Source organism: Psittacula echo, assembly GCF_963264785.1.
Source record: "Psittacula echo genome assembly, chromosome: 26".
Lineage (NCBI taxonomy): Eukaryota > Metazoa > Chordata > Aves > Psittaciformes > Psittacidae > Psittacula > Psittacula echo.
In genome coordinates, this window is record NC_137761.1 from 3,564,631 (window position 1) to 3,592,369 (window position 27,739).

At 63.0% G+C, this 27,739-nt stretch overlaps 1 protein-coding gene across 1 annotated transcript in view; it reads right to left on the bottom strand.

The window, feature by feature from the left end:
- Positions 1–276: 276 nt before the first annotated feature.
- Positions 277–27,739, bottom strand: part of INTS3 (integrator complex subunit 3) — a gene marked incomplete at its 5' end in the record, with an annotated part of 29,282 nt that continues 1,819 nt past the window's right edge. Inside the window, 28 exons of the mRNA XM_080635047.1 lie at positions 277–553; positions 2,899–3,055; positions 4,190–4,262; positions 4,365–4,465; positions 6,490–6,657; positions 7,041–7,089; positions 7,167–7,280; positions 7,780–7,855; positions 9,206–9,274; positions 10,016–10,169; positions 11,199–11,318; positions 11,687–11,731; positions 12,116–12,219; positions 12,628–12,682; positions 13,247–13,376; positions 14,276–14,395; positions 14,486–14,592; positions 14,785–14,876; positions 15,592–15,671; positions 16,167–16,254; positions 16,807–16,998; positions 17,248–17,345; positions 17,955–18,084; positions 18,644–18,788; positions 21,927–21,993; positions 23,584–23,668; positions 23,869–23,982; positions 26,779–26,862. Coding sequence (XP_080491173.1) covers positions 476–553; positions 2,899–3,055; positions 4,190–4,262; positions 4,365–4,465; positions 6,490–6,657; positions 7,041–7,089; positions 7,167–7,280; positions 7,780–7,855; positions 9,206–9,274; positions 10,016–10,169; positions 11,199–11,318; positions 11,687–11,731; positions 12,116–12,219; positions 12,628–12,682; positions 13,247–13,376; positions 14,276–14,395; positions 14,486–14,592; positions 14,785–14,876; positions 15,592–15,671; positions 16,167–16,254; positions 16,807–16,998; positions 17,248–17,345; positions 17,955–18,084; positions 18,644–18,788; positions 21,927–21,993; positions 23,584–23,668; positions 23,869–23,982; positions 26,779–26,862 — 2,895 coding nt within the window. The 3' untranslated portion in view covers positions 277–475. The remainder of the gene's footprint in view (positions 554–2,898; positions 3,056–4,189; positions 4,263–4,364; positions 4,466–6,489; positions 6,658–7,040; positions 7,090–7,166; positions 7,281–7,779; positions 7,856–9,205; positions 9,275–10,015; positions 10,170–11,198; positions 11,319–11,686; positions 11,732–12,115; positions 12,220–12,627; positions 12,683–13,246; positions 13,377–14,275; positions 14,396–14,485; positions 14,593–14,784; positions 14,877–15,591; positions 15,672–16,166; positions 16,255–16,806; positions 16,999–17,247; positions 17,346–17,954; positions 18,085–18,643; positions 18,789–21,926; positions 21,994–23,583; positions 23,669–23,868; positions 23,983–26,778; positions 26,863–27,739) is intronic.

Below are 27,739 nucleotides of genomic sequence, written 5' to 3' on the forward strand. Positions count from 1 at the left end.
TAAAGGGGGGATGCACAGCACCATAAAGGGGGGATGCACAGCACCATAAAGGGGGGGGCACAGCACCATAAAGGGGGGGTCGCTGTACAAAACAGGAGAGGGCTTTTATTGCTGTTTCCTTTAAAAACACTTAAAAACTCCATTAACTCTTGGGGGGGGGACACGACATGGAAGAGCCCCCCCCCCCAGCCCTTTTGGGGGGGGGGGTCAGTGGGGCCCTATGGGTCATGCCATGACCCCCCCCCCCCCCAGCACCCTGGAGCAGGACTCGCTTGCACTCTTTATTTCCATCATGCCTATGAAAGGAGGGGGCCTGATGCCCCCCCCCCGTGCCCCACAACCCCATGGGGGGGGTCCCATCCTGCTGGGCTCTGGGGGGGAAGCCCCAACCCCCTTTTTTGCTGTTCAAGATGGGGGTGGAAAGGGGGGGGGGGGGGGCCCCCCTGAGCATCCTCGTGGCTCCGGGCCTGGAGCATCAATCGCTGTCGGAGCCCACGGCCGAGGAGCCCTTGCGTTTCCTCTTGGTGGGTTTGGGTTTGGTGTCCTCCTCCTCCTGCAGCAAAGAGGGGCCATGGGCGGGGGGGGCACCCCTATAGGTCCCTATAGGTGGGGGGCACCCCTAGAGGTCCCTATAGGTGGGGGGCACCCCTATAAGTCCCTATAGGCGGGGGCACCCCTAGAGGTCCCTATAGGCGGGGGGCACCCCTAGAGGTCCCTATAGGTGGGGGGCACCCCTATAGGTCCCCTATAGGCGGGGGGCACCCCTAGAGGTCCCTATAGGTGGGGGCATCCCTATAAGTCCCTATAGGCGGGGGCACCCCTAGAGGTCCCTATATGTGGGGGGCACCCCTAGAGGTCCCTATAGGTGGGGGGTACCCCTATAGGTCCCTATAGGCGGGGGCACCCCTATAGGTCCCTATGGGGGGGGGCACCCCTAGAGGTCCCTATAGGTGGGGGGCACCCCTATAGGTCCCTATGGGGGGGGCACCCCTAGAGGTCCCTATGGGGGGGGCACCCCTAGAGGTCCCTATAGGTGGGGGGCACCCCTATAGGTCCCTATAGGCGGGGGCACCCCTAGAGGTCCCTATAGGCGGGGGCACCCCTAGAGGTCCCTATAGGCGGGGGGCACCCCTATAGGTCCCTATAGGCGGGGGCACCCCTAGAGGTCCCTATAGGCGGGGGCACCCCTAGAGGTCCCTATAGGCGGGGGGCACCCCTATAGGTCCCTATAGGCGGGGGCACCCCTAGAGGTCCCTATAGGCGGGGGCACCCCTAGAGGTCCCTATAGGTGGGGGGCACCCCTATAGGTCCCTATAGGCGGGGGCACCCCTAGAGGTCCCTATAGGCGGGGGCACCCCTAGAGGTCCCTATAGGTGGGCACCCCTAGAGGTCCCTATAGGCGGGGGGCACCCCTAGAGGTCCCTATAGGTGGGGGGCACCCCTATAGGTCCCTATAGGCGGGGGGCACCCCTAGAGGTCCCTATAGGTGGGGGGCACCCCTAGAGGTCCCCTATAGGCGGGGGGCACCCCTAGAGGTCCCTATAGGTGGGGGCACCCCTATAAGTCCCTATAGGCGGGGGGCACCCCTATAGGTCCCTACAGGTGGGGGGCACCCCTAGAGGTCCCTATAGGCGGGGGCACCCCTATAGGTCCCTATAGGCGGGGGCACCCCTAGAGGTCCCTATAGGCGGGGGCACCCCTAGAGGTCCCTATAGGCGGGGGGCACCCCTATAGGTCCCTATAGGCGGGGGCACCCCTAGAGGTCCCTATAGGCGGGGGGCACCCCTAGAGGTCCCTATAGGCGGGGGCACCCCTATAGGTCCCTATAGGCGGGGGGCACCCCTAGAGGTCCCTATAGGCGGGGGGCACCCCTATAGGTCCCTATAGGCGGGGGCACCCCTAGAGGTCCCTATAGGCGGGGGCACCCCTATAGGTCCCTATAGGCGGGGGGCACCCCTAGAGGTCCCTATAGATGGGGGGCACCCCTATAGGTCCCTATAGGCGGGGGGCACCCCTAGAGGTCCCTATAGGTGGGGGGCACCCCTATAGGTCCCTATAGGCGGGGGGCACCCCTAGAGGTCCCTATAGGCGGGGGGCACCCCTATAAGTCCCTACAGGTGGGGGGCACCCCTAGAGGTCCCTATAGGCGGGGGCACCCCTAGAGGTCCCCTATAGGTGGGGGGCACCCCTAGAGGTCCCTATAGGTGGGGGCATCCCTATAAGTCCCTATAGGTGGGGGCACCCCTAGAGGTCCCTATAGGCGGGGGGCACCCCTAGAGGTCCCTATAGGCGGGGGGCACCCCTAGAGGTCCCTATAGGCGGGGGCACCCCTATAGGTCCCTATAGGCGGGGGCACCCCTAGAGGTCCCTATAGGCGGGGGCACCCCTAGAGGTCCCTATAGGCGGAGGGCACCCCTAGAGGTCCCTATAGGCGGGGGCACCCCTAGAGGTCCCTATAGGCGGGGGCACCCCTAGAGGTCCCTATAGGCGGGGGGCACCCCTATAAGTCCCTACAGGTGGGGGGCACCCCTAGAGGTTCCCTATAGGCGGGGGCACCCCTAGAGGTCCCTATAGGCGGGGGGCACCCCTATAGGTCCCTATAGGCGGGGGGCACCCCTAGAGGTCCCTATAGGCGGGGGGCACCCCTAGAGGTCCCTATAGGCGGGGGGCACCCCTAGAGGTCCCTATAGGCGGGGGCACCCCTATAAGTCCCTATAGGTGGGGGGCACCCCTAGAGGTCCCTATAGGCGGGGGGCACCCCTAGAGGTCCCTATAGGCGGGGGGCACCCCTAGAGGTCCCTATAGGCGGGGGCACCCCTAGAGGTCCCTATAGGCGGGGGCACCCCTAGAGGTCCCTATGGGGGGGGCACCCCTGCAGGTGCTGATGGGGGTGCTCACCGAGGCGCTGCTGGAGGCCGACTCCTCCTCGGGGTTGGGCGGCTGAGCCGCGCTCTTGCGGCTGCGGGGGCTGGCGATGGGCGCCTTGCGGCGGCTCTTGGGGGGCTTGCTCGAGGAATCCTCGTATTCCTCAGCCAGGGAGAAGAGGTCGCTGAACCTGGGAGCAGGGAAGGGATGGGAATGGGGCGGGATGGGGATGGGGGGAGCAGGGAAGGGATGGGGATGGGGCGGGATGGGGATGGGGGGAGCAGGGAAGGGATGGGAATGGGGCGGGATGGGGATGGGGGGAGAGGGAAGGGATGGGGATGGGGCGGGATGGGGATGGGGGGAGCAGGGAAGGGATGGGGATGGGGCGGGATGGGGATGGGGGGAGCAGGGAAGGGATGAGGATGGGGCGGGATGGGGATGGGGGGAGCAGGGAAGGGATGGGGATGGGGCGGGATGGGGATGGGGGGGAGCAGGGAAGGGATGGGGATGGGGCGGGATGGGGATGGGGGGAGCAGGGAAGGGATGGGGATGGGGCGGGATGGGGATGGGGGGAGAGGGAAGGGATGGGGATGGGGCGGGATGGGGATGGGGGGAGCAGGGAAGGGATGGGGATGGGGCGGGATGGGGATGGGGGGAGCAGGGAAGGGATGGGGATGGGGCGGGATGGGGATGGGGGGAGAGGGAAGGGATGGGGATGGGGCGGGATGGGGATGGGGGGAGCAGGGAAGGGATGGGGATGGGGCGGGATGGGGATGGGGGGAGAGGGAAGGGATGGGAATGGGGCGGGATGGGGATGGGGGGAGCAGGGAAGGGATGGGGATGGGGCGGGATGGGGATGGGGGGAGCAGGGAAGGGATGGGGATGGGGCGGGATGGGGATGGGGGGAGAGGGAAGGGATGGGAATGGGGCGGGATGGGGATGGGGGGAGCAGGGAAGGGATGGGAATGGGGCGGGATGGGGATGGGGGGAGCAGGGAAGGGATGGGAATGGGGCGGGATGGGGATGGGGGGAGCAGGGAAGGGATGGGAATGGGGCGGGATGGGGATGGGGGGAGAGGGAAGGGATGGGAATGGGGCGGGATGGGGATGGGGGGAGCAGGGAAGGGATGGGGATGGGGCGGGATGGGGATGGGGGGAGCAGGGAAGGGATGGGAATGGGGCGGGATGGGGATGGGGGGAGCAGGGAAGGGATGGGAATGGGGCGGGATGGGGATGGGGGGAGCAGGGAAGGGATGGGGATGGGGCGGGACGGGGCTGGGAACGGGGAGGATGGAGGCGGGGGCAGAGGGAAGGAGGGGGCTCACTTCATCTTATGGGCCTCGTCGCAGCTGGCCTGGACGTGCTGCAGCGCCTGCAGGATCGGGGTTTGGCTGAAAACTGCGGGGGGAAAGAGGAGGAAAACGGGAATGAGGGGGGGGCTCCGGGTCCTTCCCGTCGGGAAGCAGGGGGACCCCAGCAGGGCCGGGCCGCGCTCCGTACAGTTCTGCTTGGTGTTGGTCAGGTTGAGGCGCAGGTTATCCAGGTGCTCCAGGATCTGCTCCAGGGTGAGCTGCGCCAGCTTGCTGCTGGAGCTGCGCAGGCTGAGGGCAGGGCACGGCACCCGTCAGGGCACGGCACCCGTCAGGGCACGGCACCCATCGGGGCACAGCACCCGTCAGGGCACAGCACCCATCGGGGCACAGCACCCATAGGGGCACGGCACCCGTCAGGGCACGGCACCCGTCAGGGCACGGCACCCATCGGGGCACGGCACCCATCGGGGCACAGCACCCGTCAGGGCACGGCACCCATAGGGGCACGGCACCCATCGGGGCACAGCACCCGTCAGGGCACGGCACCCATAGGGGCACAGCACCCGTCAGGGCACAGCACCCGTCAGGGCACGGCACCCATAGGGGCACAGCACCCGTCAGGGCACGGCACCCATCGGGGCACGGCACCCGTCAGGGCACGGCACCCGTCAGGGCACGGCACCCATCGGGGCACGGCACCCGTCAGGGCACGGCACCCATCGGGGCACAGCACCCGTCAGGGCACGGCACCCGTCAGGGCACGGCACCCATCGGGGCACGGCACCCGTCAGGGCACGGCACCCATCGGGGCACAGCACCCGTCAGGGCACGGCACCCGTCAGGGCACGGCACCCATCGGGGCACAGCACCCGTCAGGGCACGGCACCCGTCAGGGCACGGCACCCGTCAGGGCACGGCACCCATCGGGGCACAGCACCCGTCAGGGCACGGCACCCATCGGGGCACGGCACCCATCGGGGCACGGCCCCCAAAGATGGGGGGGACAGGGGATAAGGGGATACATCCTGCTTGGCTCCATCCCAACCAAGCGCCCACAGCGGGGGCCCCACCTGAGTGGGAACTGGACCTGAATCCATCTGGGATCATGGAACAGAAGCACAAGGAGAAGGTGCCTTATTCCATTGGGAAAGGGCACTGATAGGCAGGAGCAGGCGCAGAGGAGGGCACCCAGAGGTGCCATAGGGGTGCTGGGTGCACGGGTGCTGGATGGGTGCTCTGCTCTCCCAGGACACTAGATGTCCTTCCTCCTCCATCCCTAGGGCTGCAGGAACCCGGTCGGGATGGAGCCGGGAAGCAGCTTCCCTTTCCCGCTGAGATCCAGGCACCTCCTCCAGCTCTGCCCATCTCAATCCCATCTCCTCTATGGCAGGGGCAAACCATTCCCATTATCCTGGCCCTGTATCCCTTATCCAAAACCCCTCTTCCAGCTCTCTTGTGGGTCTCAGGATGCAAAGGACTGCACTAGGAGACACTCCGGGTACCAGGAGATGCTCTGGGTACCAGGAGATGCTCTGGGTACCAGGAGATGCTCTGGGCACCAGGAGATGCTCTGGGTACCAGGAGATGCTCTGGGCACCAGGAGATGTTCTGGGTACCAGGAGATGCTCTGGGTACCAGGAGATGTTCTGGGTACCAGGAGATGTTCTGGGTACCAGGAGATGCTCTGGGCACCAGGAGATGTTCTGGGCACCAGGAGATGCTCTGGGCACCAGGAGATGTTCTGGGTACCAGGAGATGCTCTGGGCACCAGGAGATGTTCTGGGTACCAGGAGATGCTCTGGGCACCAGGAGATGCTCTGGGCACCAGGAGATGTTCTGGGTACCAGGAGATGCTCTGGGCACCAGGAGATGCTCCGGGTACCAGGAGATGCTCTGGGCACCAGGAGATGCTCTGGGTACCAGGAGATGCTCTGGGCACCAGGAGATGCTCTGGGCACCAGGAGATGCTCCGGGTACCAGGAGATGCTCTGGGCACCAGGAGATGCTCTGGGCACCAGGAGATGCTCTAGGTACCAGGAGATGCTCTGGGCACCAGGAGATGCTCTGGGCACCAGGAGATGCTCTAGGTACCAGGAGATGCTCTGGGCACCAGGAGATGCTCTGGGCACCAGGAGATGCTCTGGGCACCAGGAGATGCTCTAGGTACCAGGAGCAAGATGCTCAGTGATACCAAGAGGGGGTTCAGCACTGGGACCTGCTCCATCCTTGGGATCCCAATGGGACACAAGGGACACAAAGGGGACACAAAGGGGACACGGGGGGGGCAGAGGGTGCCTGTCGCAGCCCCACACCTCTGCCGCTTCCGGGGCAGGCTGTTGTTCTTGATGAGCAGGGATTTGATGTGCTCGGCCAGGAGGTCGTCGTGTTTGATGCACCAGTGCCGCAGGATGCTCGTGGTGAACTGGTCGTCGGGGTGGCAGGGCCGGCTCAGCACCATCTTCACCATCTCCTCGCTGGGCCTGTGGACACCGCAGGAGGGAGGGAGGATGCGGAGGTCCCTGCCCAGTCACCCCCATTCCATCCCTTATCCCAGCACCATCATCCCGAGCCTTCCACTAAGGCAGTTTGGAGCTGGGATTAGCTGAGGTTAATGATGCTTTGCAGCGCAGGATGTGACCAATCCAGCCACGCAGGCAGAGAAACCCAGCTCCATGCTCTGCAGGAGGCAGGGGAATGGGAACCAGGGCAGGACTTGGACCCAGAGCAAGGTGGGGAGCACCAGGAAGAGGGGTTTTCCAACCTGAATCCTGACGGATTCAAGCTGATGGGGGTGGCATCCCCGTGGCCCTGCCCCCCTGATGCTGCCCAAGCCTCTGGCCCCACAGCACCGCACAGCACTTACTTCTCCCTCCTCAACTGCAGCAATAGGCAGGACAAGGCCTCGGGGTGGTCTGTGAAGAGGGGAGATGCTCGGTGATGAGCTCCTGGTGGTCCCATCCTGCGCCCGGGGGCCAGGGGCTCAGCTCACCTTTGTACTTGAGGTGCTGCAGGATGGGGATGATGGTCTCCAGGGGGATGCTGTGCGCCAGGAAGAGCTGCCACGTGCAGTACTGCTCGAAGGTCTCCCAGTCCAGGCTCTGGACTAAGGGATGACGGCAGAGCACAATGAGGGGACCCATCAGGACCAAGCCCAGCCCCTCGGTGAGAGCCAGAGGCATGGAGAAGGGAATGGAGGCCTTGGAGCTTGGAAGGGCTTTTCCACCCCGGGATGGGTGGGTGGGAGGCCAAATCCTGCCCAAGAGGACCCGGGTCACCCAGCGGTGATGCTGGGGCAGGGATTGCGGGTACCAGGTGCCGTGGGCAAGGCTCCAGCAGCGTGGTCCAAGGGCCACACTAAGCAGGGTGAGGGGCTCCCTGCTCTTGTTGGGGTCACAGCCAACAGGAAGCAAAGGGAAAGCCTGGTTCCAACCTTTGCCATCACCCTGGTGCCATCACATCCCAATGCACTGGAGAGGCCAGGGCCTTGCTGTCCCAGTGCGGTTGGATACGGACACAACGGGCAAAGCCATGGCGAAGGCTGGATGGGGGGCGGTCTCTGCAGCATGGGATGCTCAGGAGCTGCTCTGCAGGGAGCTACTCACTGAGGATGTTCAGCACCGAATCCTTCCGGAACATGACCAGGTTGCCCATCATCACGTGGCAAACCAGCTCCTGCAACTGGGAGGCAGAGAAAAACAGGGATCAGGGGGAGAGCTTCCCGTGGGATAAGGCTGGAGAGCAGGAGGGAAGCCGCGGCTCTGCCATCCTCACGAGTGATGCATCCCCGTCATCCTAGTGACGGGACAAGGGGAATGCCTTGAACCTGCCAGAGGGGTGATGGACGTGGCATGGACTCATCCCCGCATCCCTGGGAGAGCTGGAAGCAGATGGGACCCAGGGATGGGAGCATCATTCCCTGCTTGTGCCCCCTTGGGCTCCCAGCTCCATCCCTCCCTGCTGCTCAGCCTCGCTCAGGGCACAGGGTGCTGGAAGCCCATAGAGCCCCACAGCTCTGCCCCATAGCTCTGCCCCATAGCTCTGCCCCATAGCTCTGCCCCATAGCTCTGCCCCATGGCTCTGCCCCATAGCTCTGCCCCATGGCTCTGCCCCATGGCTCTGCCCCATAGCTCTGCCCCATGGCTCTGCCCCATAGCTCTGCCCCATAGCTCTGCCCCATAGCTCTGCCCCATGGCTCTGCCCCATAGCTCTGCCCCATGGCTCTGCCCCATGGCTCTGCCCCATGGCGCTGGGCACGGGGGCTGTGCAGCCAGGAAGAATAACAGGAAAGGAACGAAGGAATTGGAGCCGGGAGGGGAGAGGAAACTCATGGAGCTCTGCTGGGAATAACAAATCCTGGCTCTGCAGCCCGGGAGCAGGCGAGGGAAGCAAGGGGCTGGGCAGGGGGGGTCAGGGCATCCCGGCTCCAACCCTTCCTGCAGGCAGCTCTGGCTCCAAGGCGCCGCGTTCCAGGCCGGGAATAGCAGGAACAGCCCAGGAATGGGGGATAAATAGGGGCGGTTCAAGGGTTATCAGCACATCGCCAGGCGGCCCCGCCATTCCTGCCCTGCTATTCCTGGCTTGCTGCGGGCGACTCAGCTATTCCCTAGGGAAAGGTTCCTTCTTCCAGGGGGGTCTGAAGGAGGGCTCCCGGGGGAGGCTGCAGCGCATCCCACCAGAGATGGGAGTGCGCTGCCTGCATCCTGCCTGCGCTGCCTGGGCCCATAGAGGCTCAGCACCTCCTGCCTGAGGCTGCAGCTGCCGATTGCCACCCTAAACGTGCCCCAGGGGGGTTATTATTGATCCCGGTGGTTATGGGTTGCCCACAGTGCAGCAAAGGCACGGATTCCCTCCCGGCATGATCCCGGGATGCAGCGGCTTGGATTCAGCCTCCCTGCGGGAGTGACGTGCAGAGATTTGCTTTGCCCCACTCGAGCAGCGGGAAGGAGGCGGAAACGAGCGCGGCCGCATCCCTATGGCTGGGCGATTCCATGCTTCCCGTTCTTGGGAATGGAAGGGACAAGCACGGACCTGGAATGAGTCGATGACGGCCACAATCATGTTGAGCAGCTCCCCGCTCCGGAGGGTCTCATCAGGGAACTACGGGAGACAAAGCAAAGCTGGATTTGGGCAGGGCCACAAGGAAGAGGCCGGGCAAGAGGTCCCGGACCCCATCACATGGCGCTGCCTGCATCCTCCTGCCCAAGGGATGCAGCAAGCACCAGCCTCGCTTCCCAAGGGAAGCTGGAATGGGAAGAGGAGCCAAGGAAGCTGCTCCCCGGGCTCCGCCGGCAGCTGAGGGTGCCCAGCACATCAGTGGGATGCAGCTGAGCCCACCCGGACCGTGCAGAGCTGCATGGCATGGGGGTGATGGAATTCCGAGTGCGTGGAATTCCAAGGTTTTCCCTATCCCTGCTCCTCGTGCACTGCAGGATCCCCCCTTGGAGCATCCCCTGTGCTGCTGCGGGGTACATGAAGGGTTCTCCGCCGTCTCCGCGGTGCTGCTGAGCCCCTTTCCCCATAGATCCCCGTGGGAGTTGCCTATGGAATGGGGCTGCAGAGCCCCAACGCCCTGCGCATGCTCCTGCTGGAGCAGGCAGTGAGGAGGCAGAGGCAGAGCTGGGACCTGCCCCCGGAGCCGGAGGGGACGCAGCCTCCCCCGGCCCTGGGTGCTGCCCGCAAGCGAGCGGCGCAAAGGCAAGGCCGTGTCCGAGCGCCAGGGCCGGGATCCATCCCCACCCGCGCTCCCCGCGCGCTGGAAGCAGCCCAAGCCCGGCCTTAAGGCCAGGCCGGGGGGCAGGATTGGTGCTGAGCGCCCGCGGAGCGCGGCCCGAGCCTGACCTCGGTGTAGATGGAGGGGGTGAGGTAGCAGAGCAGGCGCACGTCGTCCTCCTGGCAGGCCTTCATGTCCATCATGAGGCAGGTGTGCAGGTCCCCCAGCTGCGTGGCCTGCGCAAAGCTCTCGTAGAGACTCATCTTGCCCGCGGCTGCTTTGCTGGGGGGGCAACGGGGAAGGGAGGAGGAGGAAGGGGAGGAAGGGGAAGGGGGAAGGGGGGGAAGGGGGAAGAGGGGGAAGGGGGAAGAGGGGGAAGGAGGAAGGGGGGGAAGGGGGAAGGGGGAAGGGGGGGAAGGGGAAGAGGGGGAAGGAGGAAGAGGGGGAAGGGGGAAGAGGGGGAAGGAGGAAGGGGGGGAAGGGGGAAGAGGGGGAAGGAGGAAGAGGGGGAAGGGGGAAGAGGGGGAAGGGGGAAGAGGGGGAAGGAGGAAGAGGGGGAAGGAGGAAGAGGGGGAAGGGGGAAGAGGGGGAAGGGGGAAGAGGGGGAAGGAGGAAGAGGGGGAAGGGGGAAGAGGGGGAAGGGGGAAGAGGGGGAAGGGGGAAGAGGGGGAAGGGGAAAGAGGGGGAAGGAGGAAGGGGGGGAAGGGGGAAGAGGGGGAAGAGGGGGAAGGGGGAAGGGGGAAGAGGGGGAAGGAGGAAGAGGGGGAAGGGGGAAGAGGGGGAAGGGGGAAGAGGGGGAAGGGGGAAGAGGGGGAAGGGGGAAGAGGGGGAAGGAGGAAGAGGGGGAAGGGGGAAGAGGGGGAAGGAGGAAGAGGGGGAAGGGGGAAGGGGGAAGAGGGGGAAGGAGGAAGAGGGGGAAGGGGGAAGAGGGGGAAGGGGGAAGAGGGGGAAGGGGGAAGAGGGGGAAGGAGGAAGGGGGGGAAGGGGGAAGAGGGGGAAGGGGGAAGAGGGGGAAGGAGGAAGAGGGGGAAGGGGGAAGAGGGGGAAGGGGGAAGAGGGGGAAGGAGGAAGGGGGGGAAGGGGGAAGAGGGGGAAGGGGGAAGGGGGGGAAGGGGGAAGGGGGGGAAGGGGAAGAGGGGGAAGGAGGAAGGGGGGGAAGGGGGAAGAGGGGGAAGGGGGGGAAGGGGGAAGAGAGAGGGAGGAAGGAGGAGCAGTGCCTGGGTGAGGAACCGGCTGCCCCGGCTGCATCCCTGAGCCGTGTCCTGGAGGCAGCGCGATCCCAATGGAATCTCGGGTTCCCCCGGGCCCTACCTGGCCTTCAGGTAGTAGAGGAGGTGGTACCCGATCTTGGGCTGCTTCTGGTAGAGCTCCGAGAGGAGATCCAGCAGCAGGGAGAAGCCGCTGTTGTCCTCCTGCATCTGGCAGAGATTCCTTCGGGATACAGGGAAGAGCCGCGTTAGTCGGGATGAGCCACACGGGAGCATCCCTGCTAGGGAGGAGGAGCCACCCACATCCCAGTGGCCTTCGCTGCTCCAGGCTGGATGGGGCTTGGAGCAAGCAGGTCCAGCGGGAAGCGCCCCCATCCAGGGGTTGGAGCTGGATGCGCTGTAAGGTCCCTTCCTCCCAGCCCATTCCATGGTTCTGTGATGCTTCCGTGCCCGTCTCCCTCATCCCCGGGCAGGAGCCAACAACCTCCCCTTGTCCGGAGCTCCCACACCCGAGCTGCACCCACGGTGGCGCCAGGGAGCAAACGCGGAAGCGCTTCCCAAAGCAATGCCAGGAGTCGGGAATGATCCTACCTAAATATTAGGTAGAGCGGCTTCCCCACGGACTCCTCCAGGGACCTGCGGGACGAGGCCAAGAGTCAGCGCTCCCGGTGCTCCCGCCCCATGGGGGTACCAGGGCAGCCCGGGACACAGGGATGCTCCTGCCAGCACAACCCCATCCCGGGAGCATCCCAGGGAGAGACGGAGCCTTTGGGCCCCTGTGTGCCTTGGTGAGCAGGCAGAAGGCACCAGAGCATCCCCTACAGCGAGCCCTGCGGGAGGAGGAGGAGGAGGAGGAGGAGGAAGGCTCCGGCCCTGCGGGCTGCTGCCCCCAAGGACAGCTCGGGAGCCCTGCGCTGCTCCGTTGGGGAAGCTGCAGCCCTTTGGGAAGCGGGGAACGCTGGCCCGGGCCAAGCTGGGTGCCAAGGGTGCAAGGGGGAGCCCGCAGGGATTGCTCCTTACTCCTCCGTGATTTCCTCCGGCAAAACCTCCCCTCGGAAGTGAGCCTTGAAGAGCTCCTGCAGGCAGGATGCGAGCCCCGACAACTGCTCCGAGTCAAAGTCCTCCTGGGAGGGAGAAAGCGAGGGATGAGCGCAGGAAGCCCAAGGATGCTCGGCGTCATCTTCCTGCCCCACTGCAGGGCCTGGAGCTGCTCGGCACGGAGGAATTCCCCCCCGGCCAAGCCTTTCCCTGTGCTCCCAGCGGGAAGAAGCGGCTCTCGGAATGCTAAAGGGCTGCTTGAGTCTAAAGGGAGCCGGGGATGGAGCCCTCCCAACGGGGATGGAGTATTCCCAACGCAGGGCACATGGAGAAGGCTCCAAAGGCTCCCAAAGGCCCTTGGGATGAAGGCAGAAGCTGCCCCATCCCTGGAGGGATGCTCCAGTGCAAGGCTGAGCTTCCGGGTCCCTTCATCCCCAAGCCCACATCCCTGCTGCTGCTTTTCCAGAGCGACATCCCTGGGATTGGGCAGTTACCTCCAGGACCTGATCCACGATTTCCTGCATGACCTCACATTGAGCTTCCGTGTCGCTGGAGCACAAAACCAAGAGGAAATCCAAGTTACATAGGAAGATGCCGGGCACAGGGACAAGGGGGGGCTCTGTGCCTGGGAGCAAGCCCCAGCACCAGCACCGGTTCGGATTGGTGCTGGTGCCAGGCTTAGGGGAAGGCAGAGAGGAGGCGAGGCAGCGCCCGCCCCAAGACAAGCACATCCAAGGGCTAAAAAGCCTAAGGTGAAGTGCAATTCCAGGCCTGGACACATAAATCCCATGGAATGAGCCCCTGTGCCAAGGTCTGCAAAGCAAGAGCTGTTTGTGACCTTCTTTAGCAGCAGCATTCCCAAGGGCATGGGGAATCCGGAGGGGGAAGCGCAGGGACCATGCGGATGCAGGTACAGCTCTGCCCCAGGTGGGGATGCAGCCCAAGGGCCAGCATCACCTCCCCTCCTCTATCCAACAGCAGGACACGAAGCGCGGAGCCTTCTGCCTTTCCCTCTCGCTCGTGGCCTGCTCTGAGCATCCCAAGCATCCTGCCCATCATTCCAAGGAGGAAGGATGATCCCGGAAGGCATCGACACAAGCGAGCATCACCAACCTCCCCTTCTGCAGCTGCAGGACTTTATCCTTCAGGGACTCATCCAGCTGGTCCAGGAAGGGGGTGATGTCCACAGGCTCCTCCACGATGGCTTCCTTGATGGGATGGAACCTGAATTCCCTCTTCTTTCCTGCAGCAAAGCAAGCAGCAGTGGCAGGGGCCGATCTCGGCCCCAGATGTGTGGGGCTGGGGGGCAGGGCTCCGGCCTCATCTCTTGCCTTCCCCCTTTCAAACCGCGTGGAGGGTACCAGGAATAGGGATGCGGGATGGGTTGGGAGTGCGGGGGGGGGGCTGGAATTGCGGCTCCCGCTCCATGGAGCTTCCCAACCTGTTCCATGCAGGAAGCACCAGGGCACAGGAGGTGCCACCAAGGGATGGGACGAGGTGGCCGCTGCCCTTTGCTTTCAGGCCTGGGGCCCTCTTAGGGGTCCCAAGCAGCCAGCGCAGCTCAATGGGGCTATAGAGGAGGATGCTAGAGCCCAGGATCACATCCTCTGCCCCACTGGGGCCCACAGAAGTCCCACCAGCAAGGGGAGGAACAGCTTGAGATGCCTCTGCATCCACAAAGGGGATGCACAGAGGGGATCCCGGCCTTCTCAGCCCCATTCCAGAGGAAGGGAGTGTAAGGAAAACCCTGCGGAATGAGCAATGAAGAGGCCTGAGCCTGAGACAGCCTATTCCCAAAGCAGAGCAGCATCCGCCATAGGGATTCCCAAGCAGTCACACACCAAGAGAGAGGAGAAAGGGCTACATTCGCAGGGTCTAAGCTCCAGGAATAACAAGGAGATGAATCCCAGCTTTCCTTGGAGCATGGCTGTGGATCAGATCCGAATCTCCTTGTCAGGGATTGGGAAGCAGCAGAGCATTGGCCTCAACCCCAACAGAAGGAAACCTGGAGCTCAAGAAGTGGGGGGGGGTGGCGGCAATTCCCACTGGGAATTGCGTGGGATCCAACTCCTGCAGGGCAGGTGCCAGCAGGGCACTGGAGACTTGGGGCTGCGGAGGTGATGCAGGAGGAGCCTTCCTCACCTTTGCTGTTCAGATCCTCCTCATCATCACTGAAGGCGGCCTCGGCGTTGTCATAGCAACTGTCATCCTTCTCTGCCATGTGGTTCTCCATCTCCATGGAAACGGGCTCCTCAATTTTCACTGGAAGCGGGTCAGGAAAGCGGAGGTTATCCGGGAGCACACACGGATGCTCTGGAATCCCCCCCCCCCAGCACCCACCCTGCTCCTTACCTTCAATGGGGGGTGAGGGTGAACTGCAGAACTCCGGGAACTTCTCCCTTAGCATGGCCCGGAGCTCCTTGTCCAGCTTGGGATTGTCAAAGAGAGGGGCCAGATGGCTGGGAAAAGGACAAGGAAAAGCCTCTGGGTCCTTATGGAGCACAAGCTCCCCTCGCCTGGGCTTCCCAATGGGCCTGGGGATGCTCCTACGGCTTTCCGGGGCCACCCATCCCCTTGGTGCAAGGAAGGGGGCTCGGGGCGAGCCTCAGCACCAGGCTGGGTCCAAGAGCATCCATAGGGATTTGCCTTACGCCAGGACTCGCTTCTCCACGATGTGGGTCAGGGAATTGAAGACCCCTTGCCGGACGTGAGCCTCCAGAGGGGGGTAGAAGTTGGGAATGATCTGAAAGCAGGAGCAGAATTCCATGAACCCGTCCGCCTCCAGCCCCAGCCCAAGCCATTGCTCAGCTCCTTGGGGCATCCTCAAGGGTCCGGAGCATGGGGCAGGGGATGAGCATCCAATGGGATCCGTTGGATGGGGCCGAAAGGGTACCAGCCCTTTCCTGCTTCCCCTTCCCCTTCCCAAAGGGAAGTGCACGAAGCAGGGATGAGGAACACGCATGGATGCTGTGGGAAGCCCTGGAGCCACGCTCCAGCAGCAGCGATCGCTGCAGGAGAGGGGAGCTCCCGAAACATCACCCAGCCCTTCCCTGCAATCTGGGTTATCCCAAGGACCAGCAGCTCCCATCCCTGCTTCCCGCAGGATGCAGGGGCAGGCCCAGCTCTGCTCCCTGGCCTTCGACAGGGAGATGATGGCTCTGGTCCCTCCCTGTGCAGGGACGCCCTGCATCCCTCAGGGGATGACACCCAGCCAAGCGTTCCATTGGGCTCTAAAGGGGACAATTCCAAAGCCTTTTCCCTATTAACGCTCATCCTTCGGGAAGGATTTGGTTATGGAATTCCCAGGAACGAAGCACGCATGGGCCCAATGCTCTGCTCCAAGCTCCGGGAACGGCCCTGGGTGCATCAAGACCCCCAGCAGCGGCGCTTCCCCAGCCCTCCCCGTTATCCAAGCCTAATCCCAGGTGGAATTCCCTGCAGACGCGGGGGCAGCTCACCCGGCACATGAAATCCAGCAGCGTGGCGGTGATGGCAGGATGAGGCTTCATGGAGTGGTGCATCACCAGGATGGCAGGCTCTGCACGGAGACAGCACGCAGGTGCTCAGCACCCACGGATGCTCGCACCCGCTGCGCACCCCTGCGCGCCCAGCCGGGGCCCTCAGAGCAGCTCCAGGGCCTAAAGGGGCTGCAGGAAACCTGGAGAGGGGCTTGGGACAAGGGATGGGATGGGGAGGAACAGCTTCCAATGGGAAGAGGGAAGAGCTGGATGGGATACTGGGAAGCTCTTCCCCATGAGGGTGCTGGGACACTGGGAAGGGTTGAATGGAGACGCTGTGGCTGCCCCATCCCCTGCTCCAGTGGAAGGTGTCCCTGCCCATGGTGCTGGATGGGCTTTAAGCTCCCTTCATCCCAACCCATTCCATGGTTCCATGATCCAGCCCCGAGCTCCCTGCAGGAGTGCCCTTTGGTGATGACCTCTTGGGCTTTCCCCACCGGGTCCCCTCTACGTCTCTGGCAGCTCACCCCCTTCTCCAACCCCCGCGCATCCGAAGCGAGATGCCCCATGGATACCTATGTTCATGATGCTGTCCTTCTCGGGGCTGAAGAAGAGCCAGTCATAGAATAAGGCCAGTTTGGCATTGGAAGCAGCAACGTTGGACTGGAGAAGGGAGAAAGCACACAACGGATTGGTGAAGGCAGCGCTGCGCTCCCACACCGGATGCGCTGATCCTGCTGCTGCGAGGCCGGAGCGGGGATGCTCTTCCCATGGAACAGGGCAGAGCTTTTAGGGACGAGCAGGGAAGCCTTGAGCCGAGCAGCTCCAGGCCGGGCTGGAGGCCTCTGCTCCGTGCTGATGCAGATGACACAAGCAGCGGTGCTCGGGACGGGCTGGGATGGAGAGCGGGGGAGCCAAACGGTACCAAAACACCCACTGGAACCCGAACAGCCCCTTGTGCCCATCAGCATCCATCAGAACCAAAAGGCTGCACAAGCTGGAAGTGAGCTGAGGTTCATGCCCATCCCAAAGGATGCGATGCCAGCAGCACTTGGAGCAGAACGCGGTGTCCCGATGGCTGCTCTCCTCCATCCCAACCCTGCATCCACAGCTCCCTCCTTCCTGCCAGCCTGCTCCTGCTTGAGGAGGTCACCCCCTTCCGTGCCTGGGATGCGATGCCAAGGCTCATTCCCAGGGGGACGGCTCCCAGCTCACCGTGCACGTGGTGAGCAGCCAGCCGATGATGGCCCAGCGCGGGAGGATGTCGGAGCTCAGCACCTCGTTGGATGGGTGCACCACGCCGCAGATGTACCGGATGAGGTCGCAGCGCAGGGACTGGCTGTCCGGGGTGGACAGGTACTGCCTCTGGAACCAGTCCTGGTACCGCTTCTGCTGCCCAAACCGCACCTGAAGGCAAAGGGGAGATGCAAGGGGCTCAAGGAACATCCCTCGAAGCTTCACTCTGCCAGGCAGGAGCAACATTCCCTGGCAAGGCTGGATTGGGCCGTTAACGGATGCCAGGGATGTCTCAGATCCACCCCTGTCGCTATCAGAAGCAGCAAAGCTCTGCCCTTTGCCCATATGGATGCTCCGGTGCTGGCAAGGCAATGGGAATGGGAATGGGATGGATGCCCCCCGGCCCTGTGCTCCATTTACCCGCGAGGTCATGAAGAGCAGCTTGGTTTCCATGTCGGGAGTGAGGCGGCAGGCAAGGAACTTGCGGGATGTCCTCGACTGCAGGAGCTGGAGGACACCTGGGAAGCGGGAGGAGAGGCTCATCCCTTGTATGGCACCAGCGGGATCCAGGCTGGGATGTGCCTGGAGCTGAGCTTGGAGCATTGAGCTACAGGCGGGGGACAGCGATCAGGATTCGGGCTGGGAAAGGGCTCCCTGTTGGAGATCACTGGGAGGAGGCCAGGAAGGAGCTGGGAGAAAGGGCGAGAGGATGCACAGCGAACAGGGATGGGGTCTGGAGGAGGAATAAGGAATTCCAGATGCCAAGTCCCACGCTGCAACCAAGAGGGAACATTCCCTCTCTCCCAGCCAAAAAGCAGGGATGGCACAGGGAATCCAGCATGGGAATGCCATTCCTCCCTGGGAAAAGGCACCCAGACGGAATACCGAGGATGAGCCACGATGGCAAACGGGTGTGCGTGGATGGGAAGGAGAAGGCAGGGATGCAAAAGCAACTGCTTGGAAGGAGGCTTGGGACAAGGGATGGAGGGGGACAGGACAAGGGGAATGGCTTCAACCTGGCAGAAGGCAGCTGAGGTTGCTCTTCCCTGTGAGGGTGCTGGGACACTGGAATGGGCTTGGGGATGAGGTCGGGCTGGAGGCGATGCCCTCCTTGGCCCCAGCCCTACCTGTGAACTGCGCGCTGAGGACCTGCGGGTTGTGGATGATGTCCTTCCAGAGCAGCTCGAACTCCGGGATCCTGGCCACGTTCTGCAGCAGCCGCACCAGGTCCCGGCCGATCATGAAGCAATCCATGAACTGGGAAAAGGGGATGGGAAAGCCTCAGGGAGCAACCGGAGGGGAAGGCAGGGATGGAGCCCTTCAACCCTGCCATCACCTCTGGATCTGCATCCCTGTTCCTCTCTGGAAGCAGTGGGATCTGAAGCGGGGGGACAAGGGGAAGGGCAGCAGCGATTTAAAGCTGTTCCCTCTCTTGCCAAGCAAACGAGGAGCCCGGGAATGTGCCATTCCCATGCCAGGCTCCGGCGTTAAGGCTTGGTCCTTCCTGCCCAGCAAGGGGAAGGGGAGAGCAGGCAGCAGTCGGGGTGATGGGGATGCAGCCGCAGCGCCCATAGGGCAGGGTGCTGGCAGCCGCGTGCGCTGGCTTCCCTGCATGGGAAGGCTGACGCAGGGGAAGATCAAACCTCCCCTTTCCAGCCTGGAATGGGATGGGAATGGGGGATCAACGGGCTCCAAAGGTGGGAACAACCACACGGCACCTCCGGGATGAAGAAGCGCTTCCAGCTCCATCAGGAGGAAGGGCAATGGCACCGCCCTGGGGGCAGCCCCCTGGTCCCCATCACCGCCTCGTGCTCACCCGTTCCCGGAGCAGGGAGATGCAGAATTCCACCTCCTTCTGGCGCAGCCCCTGGAGCTGGGCCGTGCCGTGGTGGTCCACGATGAGCCGCAGGTAGGTGTACACGGCCATGGCGATGAGGAGGCTGCTCTTCAGCACCCACTCTCTGCAAAGGGAGCCATCGCCTTCAGCCTCCTCCCGGGGGGATCCGCATCCAGGAGGGGTTTAAACAGGGGGAAAGTGAGGAGCAAGGGCAGGGAGCCCGGCCCCGTGGACCAGGGACCATTCCCTGCTCCGTACGGATGCTGGCTCCTTGTGCCCTCAGCACCTTCACAGGGAAGAGCTTAAGGTCCCAGCTCAACCTCCCCTCTTCCTGCTGGCCACACAGTGGCTGACAGGAGCCAGGATGCTCACATCCAGCCGGGTGCTCAGGACCAGCCCAGCTCCTTTGCCACTGGGCAGCATTGCAGCCGCTTCCCTACGCCAGGAGCGCTCCATGGGGTTATGGCGAGCCAAGTGCTCGGAGCCGTGTGGAACCTCAGCCAATCGGCCCATGGATCCGGCCTGTCCAGACCCAGGATGGATGGGAAGGGACCTCAGAGATCATGGGGAGCCCTTTGGAACCTTCCTGTGCTCAAGCAGATCAGCTCCAGCCCAACCTGGGGTTGTCCGAACGTGGATCCCCTCGATCCCTTTATCCCGATCACTGATAAAGGGATCAGACAGGATTGGGTTGGAGCTGGATGGGCTTTAAGCTCCCTTCATCCCAAGCCATTCCAGGATGCTGATACCGCTCAATCCCTTTGTTTCTCCAGGAGCTGCTCCGGGGATTCCAAGCTCCCTGCTGCTGGGTGCGCCACATTCCCAGCCTCCCTTATCTAAGCTGCACAAGAAATAGCCCTGCTCCAGAATTAGGAGCTCCCTTGTTTGTGCTGGATGCCAGGCACGGAGATGGACCAGCCCCAGGAGCTGTAAATCAAAGTGCCCCAGGGCTAGGGCACCGCTGTGGGCAGCAGCTCCAAGCCACCGCCCCAGCAGCGAGCAGCATCCCTGTTTGCTTCCCCATCCATTATCCAGGGGGAATGGGCTGCGTGAGGAAGGACGCTGGGGGGGTTCGGGGTCAGCGAGGAGCTGGGCATCAACTGAAGATGCTGCCAAAGAGGAGGGAGGAAACCGCCTCCCCCGGGCGCGGGATCCATTGATGTGAGAGGCAGAGGCATGGGAACGCTCGCAGGGAACGCTGAGGATGGGGACGAGCATCCCAGGGAATGCCGCAGGAGGACGGAGCAGCGGCGGAGCTGCGGCTGCAGGAGCAGCTCTGCTGTGGCCCCCTTTAATGAACGCCCTCAGCATCCCCAGGGCAGCCCCAGCTCCTCCTCAGCCTGCCTTTAATTAAAGCCTGCCCTTAATGAAACCCATAAATCTCAGCCAGGCGCTGCAGGCCCCCCCCGGCTCCCTTGCAACCCCCCCGCGTGCTGCCTGGGATGCTCCATTGGTCCTCCAGCCATGAGCCTGCACCTCGAGCATCGGCTCCGGTGACAAAGCCCAGCTGGGATGCAGCTGGATCCCAGCCCCACAGCCAGATGTGGCCTTGGGAGCCCACTGAGCAGCTCCTCCGATCCAGCCGCTTGCACTTGTGGGGATGGGGATGGGGATGGGGATGGGGAGCATTCCCAACGGGCTCCGAGGCTGCAGTGAGCAGCACCAGCACATGGGAGCACCATGGCAATAGCATGGAATGGGCTCCAATAGCATGGAATGGGCTCCAATGGCACGGAATGGGCTCCAATAGCATGGAATGGGCTCAAATGGCATGGAATGGGCTCAAATGGCATGGAATGGGCTTCAATAGCATGGAATGGGCTCCAATAGCATGGAATGGGCTCCAATGGCACGGAATGGGCTCCAATAGCATGGAATGGGCTCAAATGGCATGGAATGGGCTTCAATAGCATGGAATGGGCTTCAATAGCATGGAATGGGCTCCAATGGCACGGAATGGGCTCCAATGGCACGGAATGGGCTCCAATAGCATGGAATGGGCTCCAATGGCATGGAATGGGCTTCAATAGCATGGAATGGGCTTCAATAGCATGGAATGGGCTCCAATGGCACGGAATGGGCTCCAATGGCACGGAATGGGCTCCAATAGCATGGAATGGGCTCCAATAGCATGGAATGGGCTTCAATAGCATGGAATGGGCTCAAATGGCACGGAATGGGCTCCAATAGCATGGAATGGGCTCCAATAGCACGGAATGGGCTCCAATAGCACGGAATGGGCTCCAATAGCATGGAATGGGCTTCAATAGCATGGAATGGGCTTCAATAGCACGGAATGGGCTCCAATAGCACGGAATGGGCTCCAATAGCATGGAATGGGCTCCAATAGCACGGAATGGGCTCCAATAGCATGGAATGGGCTCCAATAGCACGGAATGGGCTCCAATAGCACGGAATGGGCTCCAATAGCATGGAATGGGCTCAAATGGCACGGAATGGGCTCCAATGGCATGGAATGGGCTCCAATAGCATGGAATGGGCTCCAATAGCATGGGAAGAGTTGAGCTTAGCACAAAGGCAGGGGGAGATGGTGAAGAACCAAGCCTAGAAGGTCCCAAAGGCTCTCTCCTTCCCCATCCCATCCCCAGGTGGCACTTCCAGCCCAGCCATTCCTGGGAGCTGTTACCTGCAGGCAAATAAAGGCTTTCCCAACCTGATTGCCAGGCACCGGGATAAGCGCCTGGAGGAAAATCACTGCTGCTCCAGGGCCACTGGGAAGCAATGACTCTGCCCAGCCCAAGCCCGTAGCAAAGGACCATGCTGATCCCATAGGACAATGCTTCCCAGCTGGCCTGGCCATAACAAATCCCCCTTTTAGCCCGGCTGGAGCAGGAGCTCTTTAAACCCAGGAAGCTTTTAGGGCAGTTACCTCCTCCAAAAGGAACCCCCCCTTCGCAGCGCAGGAAGGGAATATTCCTGGACTGCTGCTCCCAAGGCACGTGTGCGCAAGGAGATGGGGCCGGACAGCCACTGGGTGCGGTGTGTTAGGGGCACGCGAGGAGAGGCAGCATGGGACATGCACCACATCCACACGGAGAGGCTTCAGGATGCTCTCCCATATATAAGAAGGGTGGAAGTGGTGATCCTAAAGGCCTGTTCCAACCAAGGGATAGCATCCAAAGGAGGAGGAGGTGCAGGGAACCCCATCACCACCCCAAGTGAGCACAAGCACCCCCTCAAGAGGGATGGGGAGGTCTCTCCCCGCACCCCAGCCATTCCCAATGGCTCCCAGCATCCCTACCTCTGCTCGGTGAGGATCTCCAGCACGTTCTCAGCCAGCCAGATGTTCTTGGCTGTCACATCCCCACCTGGAAGCACAGGAGGGGAAAAGCCATGCAGACCGCAGTGCGGATCCGCTGCCAGGCTCGTGGACCACCTCCATCCCTGCATCACGCCGGGCTGGGGAGCATCCCCTGCCTGCAACACGCTCCCAGGCCCACGGCTTTGTGTTAGGGGATTGAAGGGGGGGGCTCGGCTGCATTAAAGCACAAGGCCCGCGATGCTACGGACCCGCTGGAGAGCAAAGGAGATGGGATGCAGCAGCGGGATAAAGGCCTTTATGGAGCACGGCTGGGGATGGAGGGAGCTTAAAGCTCCGGCAGCTCCAGGGGCAGGGCAATGCCTGAAGCAGGGACCCCAGCGGCTCAGGGCAATGGGAGCAGCAGAGGCCCCGCATGGGGAGCTGTGAGCCAGGGGATGCTGCTTGGCTCCGCTCCCCTCTTCCTGCCCTGAGGAGCAGCCGTTTCCAGGCACACCCAAGGCAAGGCCAAGGTCAGGGCGGCCGCTGGCCACGGATCCCTGCTCCGAGGGGCAGGGAACACGGAAGAGGCCCCGTTCCTGTGGGGCAGGAAAGGCGTCTGCACGCGTGCGCTCCCCCCCCGGCTCCCTGCGCGGCTCCGGCTCCCCCAGAGCTGGGATTCAGGAGCATCCCCTGGGAGCCCCGGCGCTTCCTGCCTCTCGCTGTGATTCACCCCTCACAGAGCAACAGCTTCGGCCTCTGCTCCATGCCCCTGCGCAGGCTGGGGCAGGCTCGGTGCCTGCTGCCTGCAGCCGGGCTCGGGGAGCTCGCCTGGCCCCGGCTGCACAGCAGCAGAGCTCTGGCTTTGCCACATCACAAAGCAGCCCCAGTGCAGCACTGACAGGGCCTGTGCTGCTGGCGAGGGGCAGGAGCCGCGGGCACTGCAGGCAGGAGCCGCGGGCACTGTGAGGCAGGAGCTGCGGGCACTGCAGGCAGGAGCCGCGGGCACTGCAGGCAGGAGCTGCGGGCACTGCAGGCAGGAGCCGCGGGCACTGCAGGCAGGAGCCGCGGGCACTGCGAGGCAGGAGCTGCGGGCACTGCAGGCAGGAGCCGCGGGCACTGCGAGGCAGGAGCCGCGGGCACTGCGAGGCAGGAGCCACGGGCACTGCGAGGCAGGAGCTGCGGGCACTGTGAGGCAGGAGCCACGGGCACTGCAGGCAGGAGCCGCGGGCACTGCGAGGCAGGAGCCGCGGGCACTGCAGGCAGGAGCCGCGGGCACTGCGAGGCAGGAGCCGCGGGCACTGCGAGGCAGGAGCTGCGGGCACTGTGAGGCAGGAGCCGCGGGCACTGCAGGCAGGAGCCGCGGGCACTGCGAGGCAGGAGCTGCGGGCACTGCAGGCAGGAGCCGCGGGCACTGCAGGCAGGAGCCGCGGGCACTGCGAGGCAGGAGCCGCGGGCACTGTGAGGCAGGAGCTGCGGGCACTGCGAGGCAGGAGCCACGGGCACTGGAGGCAGGAGCCGCGGGCACTGCGAGGCAGGAGCCACGGGCACTGGAGGCAGGAGCCGCGGGCACTGCGAGGCAGGAGCCACGGGCACTGCAGGCAGGAGCCGCGGGCACTGCAGGCAGGAGCTGCGGGCAGGACGCTGGGCCACGACTCACCTGCAATCTGCTTCATGAAGGTCATGCAGACTCCATCAGCGCCCAGCACCCCGTTCTTCACCAGCTCCCGCAGCAGCCACACGAGCTGGGCACAGGGAGAAATCACTGCAGCTTCCCCATAGCATCCCCAGCACCGGGGCTGCCTCCTTCCCCTGCCCGAGGTCCTTGCCATGGAGCAGAGCAGCTCCCTCGGTGCCCATTGCCCCCCACATCCTCTGCCCACGGTAGCCTCTGGCAGCTGGTGTAACAGGGGCACTTTGGGGCAGAGGAGCTCCCCCTCCTCACCTGGGTGCGACAGGTATCCTGCAGCTTCAAGTACTTCTCCATCAGGATGTGGTTGATCTTGTTGAGGACGATGTTCATCCCATCGCGGCTCACCAGGGCCAGGTCCCGGTAGCACTGCAGTGGAGGAGAGCAGGGGATGGTTATGGGTGAGGAAGGCCCACAACGGGCAATGGCTTCATGAACCCGACCGGATGACAGCAAGGAAATGATCCTCAGGGAAAGGCCACGGAGGCAGAGCTGGATCAGCCCCCCAGGGCCACCCTTTGGGATGCTCTAAACGGAGTCACGGGATGCAGCCCCAGGAGCCGAAGGGCACGGAGCCCACTGGGTGTCCCTGCAGAGACCACCACTAAGAAGGATGGGCTCATTCACAGCCACATCCACACTGCTCCGATCCCCGTGGCTGCAGGGGCAAGGGGAACGCTCTGCTATGGGAAGAGGGAATTATCCGAGGGAAAGGAAGGGCTTGCTCCATGCTCCTGTGCACCAGCAGCCAGGGAGCAAGGTGCTGGCTCTGCTTCCCCTCGGAGCAGGGCAACCGCGGGATGCTAATGAGTGCCTGGAGGTTAACGTGTGCCAGTAAATGCCTTGGTATTCCAGAGCTCCTGAGGCCTCCGAAGGTGCCTTTGCCCAGATTCCCTGTGCTCAGGCTTTCTCCATCCCTTTCCCATAGAGCCCTGTGGCAAACCAGAGCGACGCAGAGGTCTCCATGCACCCAATGCCAACGGGAGCAGCAGAGCCCCAGGGCTGCAGACGCTGTGGGGCCTTCAAGCGCTTCTGAAATGCCAAATGAACGCCCACAAAGCAGAGCCAGACTCGAAGTCTCCACACGGAGCTGGCCAGAACACGCAGCAGCTCCCTCCCTGTGTCAGCTCCAGACATCACTCCAATGGGAAAACACAGGGATAAAGCCGCTCCAGGACACAGCCGAACAGGGCAAGGAAGCTTTTAATCCCTTTGGAAAGGTCCCTGCCCTGCCTAAGAGCTCATCCCCATCTCCCCCCTGCAGGTTAAAGCCATTCCCCTTGGCCTGTCCCTACACCAGAGCTCATCCAAGCCCCTGCTCCTTGCCCCAAAGCACAAGTGGCCAGAGCAGAACAAGCCCCATCCCATCATGGTCAGGGCAATCCAAGGCATCACCAACCCCTTCCCTATCCGGACTCCTGCCGAGCAGGACGGCAGCAGGAAGCCACAGGGCTTGGAGAAGCTCTTCAGGTCCCCAACAGCCACAAGGGTGGGGAGAGGACCTGAATGTCCTCATTACTGCTGCAAGCAACCCATCACCTCCTCCCTGCATCCCAGAGCCAGCATTCCCACTGCACTGCACAGGGAGGAAGGATGGATGTGTGCTTGAAACGAAGGGAAAAGAGGAAGAGGCATGGAGAGGAGGGAAGAGACCTCCTCCCACCCAGGTGCTGGGCAGGCACTGCAGGATGCAATGGGCAGGCACTGGAGGATGCAATGGGCAGGCACTGGAGGATGCAATGGGCAGGCACTGCAGGATGCAATGGGCAGGCACTGGAGGATGCAATGGGCAGGCACTGCAGGAGGCGCTGGGCAGGCACTGCAGGAGGCGCTGGGCAGGCACTGCAGGAGGCGCTGGGCAGGCACTGCAGGAGGCGCTGGGCAGGCACTGCAGGAGGCGCTGCAGGAGGCGCTGGGCAGGCACTGGGTTCAGTGCACTCTGACCCCGGAGCACCAGGGTAATTAAAGCAGGAAGAGGAGGGAGCTGGGCCACGTCCCTTGGGAATGAAGGGGTCAGAGCCCTCCTCAGGGCTGGACCAGGGCAGCCCAGCTCATCCCAGCTCATCCCTCCTGCCTGCGGGGTCAAGGCAACTCGAAGGAGGAGGGGAGGGTGGGCTTCAGCCCCGGGGAAGGATCCTGGAATGGGCTGGGATGAAGGGAGCTTAAAGCTCATCCAGTTCCATGGGCAGGGACAGCTCCAACCCGGCCTCGAGCACTGCCAGGGACGGGGCAGCCCCAGCTTCTCCGTTCAACCCATTCCAGGTCCCCTCACTTCTTCCTTGCTTCTTCCTCACCTCCAGCCCAAATCCCCCCTTAAGCCAAGAGGAAACAGAGGACACCAGAGCAGGGATGGACTGGAATGCAATCAGAGCAGGGATTAAACCAAGGCAGAGCCTTGCGTGAGTCACCTCCGGCCAGCGCAGCACCGGGATTTACGGAGCATCCCCACCACCGCGCACTGAAGAGTCCCCTTCAACCCCTTCACATCCACTGCATCCCAAGGAGCCCGGGAAGGGCTCATTCCAAAGGTTTTCCTTGGAGCTGCTCCAAGGAGCTCTGGTTTCTGTGATACCAGCTCCAGCCCCGCGTCCAAGAGCTTTCCCATCCAAAACATTCACCTTCCTGGAGGCGGGCAGCTGCAATTCCAACAATCGCCCTTGACAGCATCATTACAAAGGGATTTAAGGATTCGGTCTGGAATCACCAGAGGGGGCTGCTGAAAAGCAGTTTTCCTCTAGGAATTGCCCACGTTCCTAAGGTAGAGTCCAGGGGGTTATTCCTGTAGCTTCCAGCATCAAATCCATGCTGGGCCTCCACAGACAAGGCAGAACCATGGAACCCCAGCCCGGGGTGGGCAGGAAAGGACTCGAAGGCCTAATTCCAGGCAGGAATTCTTTCCAGGTTGCTCCAAGGCCCTTCAGAACCAGTGCCTGCCTCCCACAGGGAAACCCCCTTCATTCCCAGGCTGTGCAGGGACCCGACCAAGCCCCTTCCCTTGGTGGCAGCATCCCTGAGCATCAGCCCCCGGAGCACACGGGTGCAGCACAGCCAGGATGCCCTGCTCAGCACCGGGATCCCAGCCTGGCGGGAGCCCCAGCACCGCCACATTCCCACATTCCCACCGGGACATCAGTGCTGGACAAAGCTCCTGTGCTTGGCTCCTACCTTCTGCGCCTGAGCAGGTTCAGTGAGGACCAGAGTGAAGAGCCCCAGGCAGATCTCCTCGTGCTGGGGGCTTCCTTTGCATATCTAAGGGAGAGGAAGGCAGAGCCAGCAGTGAGACGGGACAAGGGAGGCGAGAGAAGCAGGAACCCCCCAATGGAGCATCCAGGAAGGAATCCGAACCAGGAAACCGGGAATACAGAAACCCCTGCAGCAACGGGAATGCCCTTGGCACCGAGAGCCTTGAGTGACTTCAGGGTATCTGAGGGGCAACGACCCCCTGCCACAACCAGGAGCACATCATGGAATCATGGAATGGGCTGGGATGAAGGGAGCTTAAAGCTCACCCAGCCCCATGGGTTCACAGCTTCCACAGAGCAGGATGCTCCTTGAACACGGCCAGGGATGGGGCAGCCACGGCTCCATAGGGCACCAGTTGGACTCAATGGATGGGACCTGCCCCTTCTCTTCCAAGCGGGAATGCATTCCAGGAGCCCTAAAACCCTCCCTTGGGATGCCAAGAGCTCCCCAGGAAGGGAAGGGGCCCCTGGAGCACAGCCCAAGGTGTCTGGGGGGGGTTACAACTGCACCGGGCATAGCTGAGAGCCCGTGAGCAATGCACACAGCCTTATAGGGTAACATCTGCAGCTCCATCCCCTCGCCAGCACGAGCGTGCCCTTTCCAAAGGGCTGGAATCTGGTTGCTGGGAGGTCAGGCAAAAGCTGAGGCCAAAAAGACCCAAGGAATTCTGTGTGCGTGTGCCCATGCACGGAGCTGGGAAAGGGGCAGGATCCACCTGAGCCCAGCGAGGAACCGCAGTGATTTGAGGGAGCAATTGGCTTCCAAATGGATCGCTAGGGTTGAAGCCACAAAGTGTGGAATTCTGAAGTGGGAAGCACAAATCCCCCCCCCCCCCGCTTCCATGAGTTCCTTGTTCCAGGCAGGATTTGGCCTATCCCAAAGG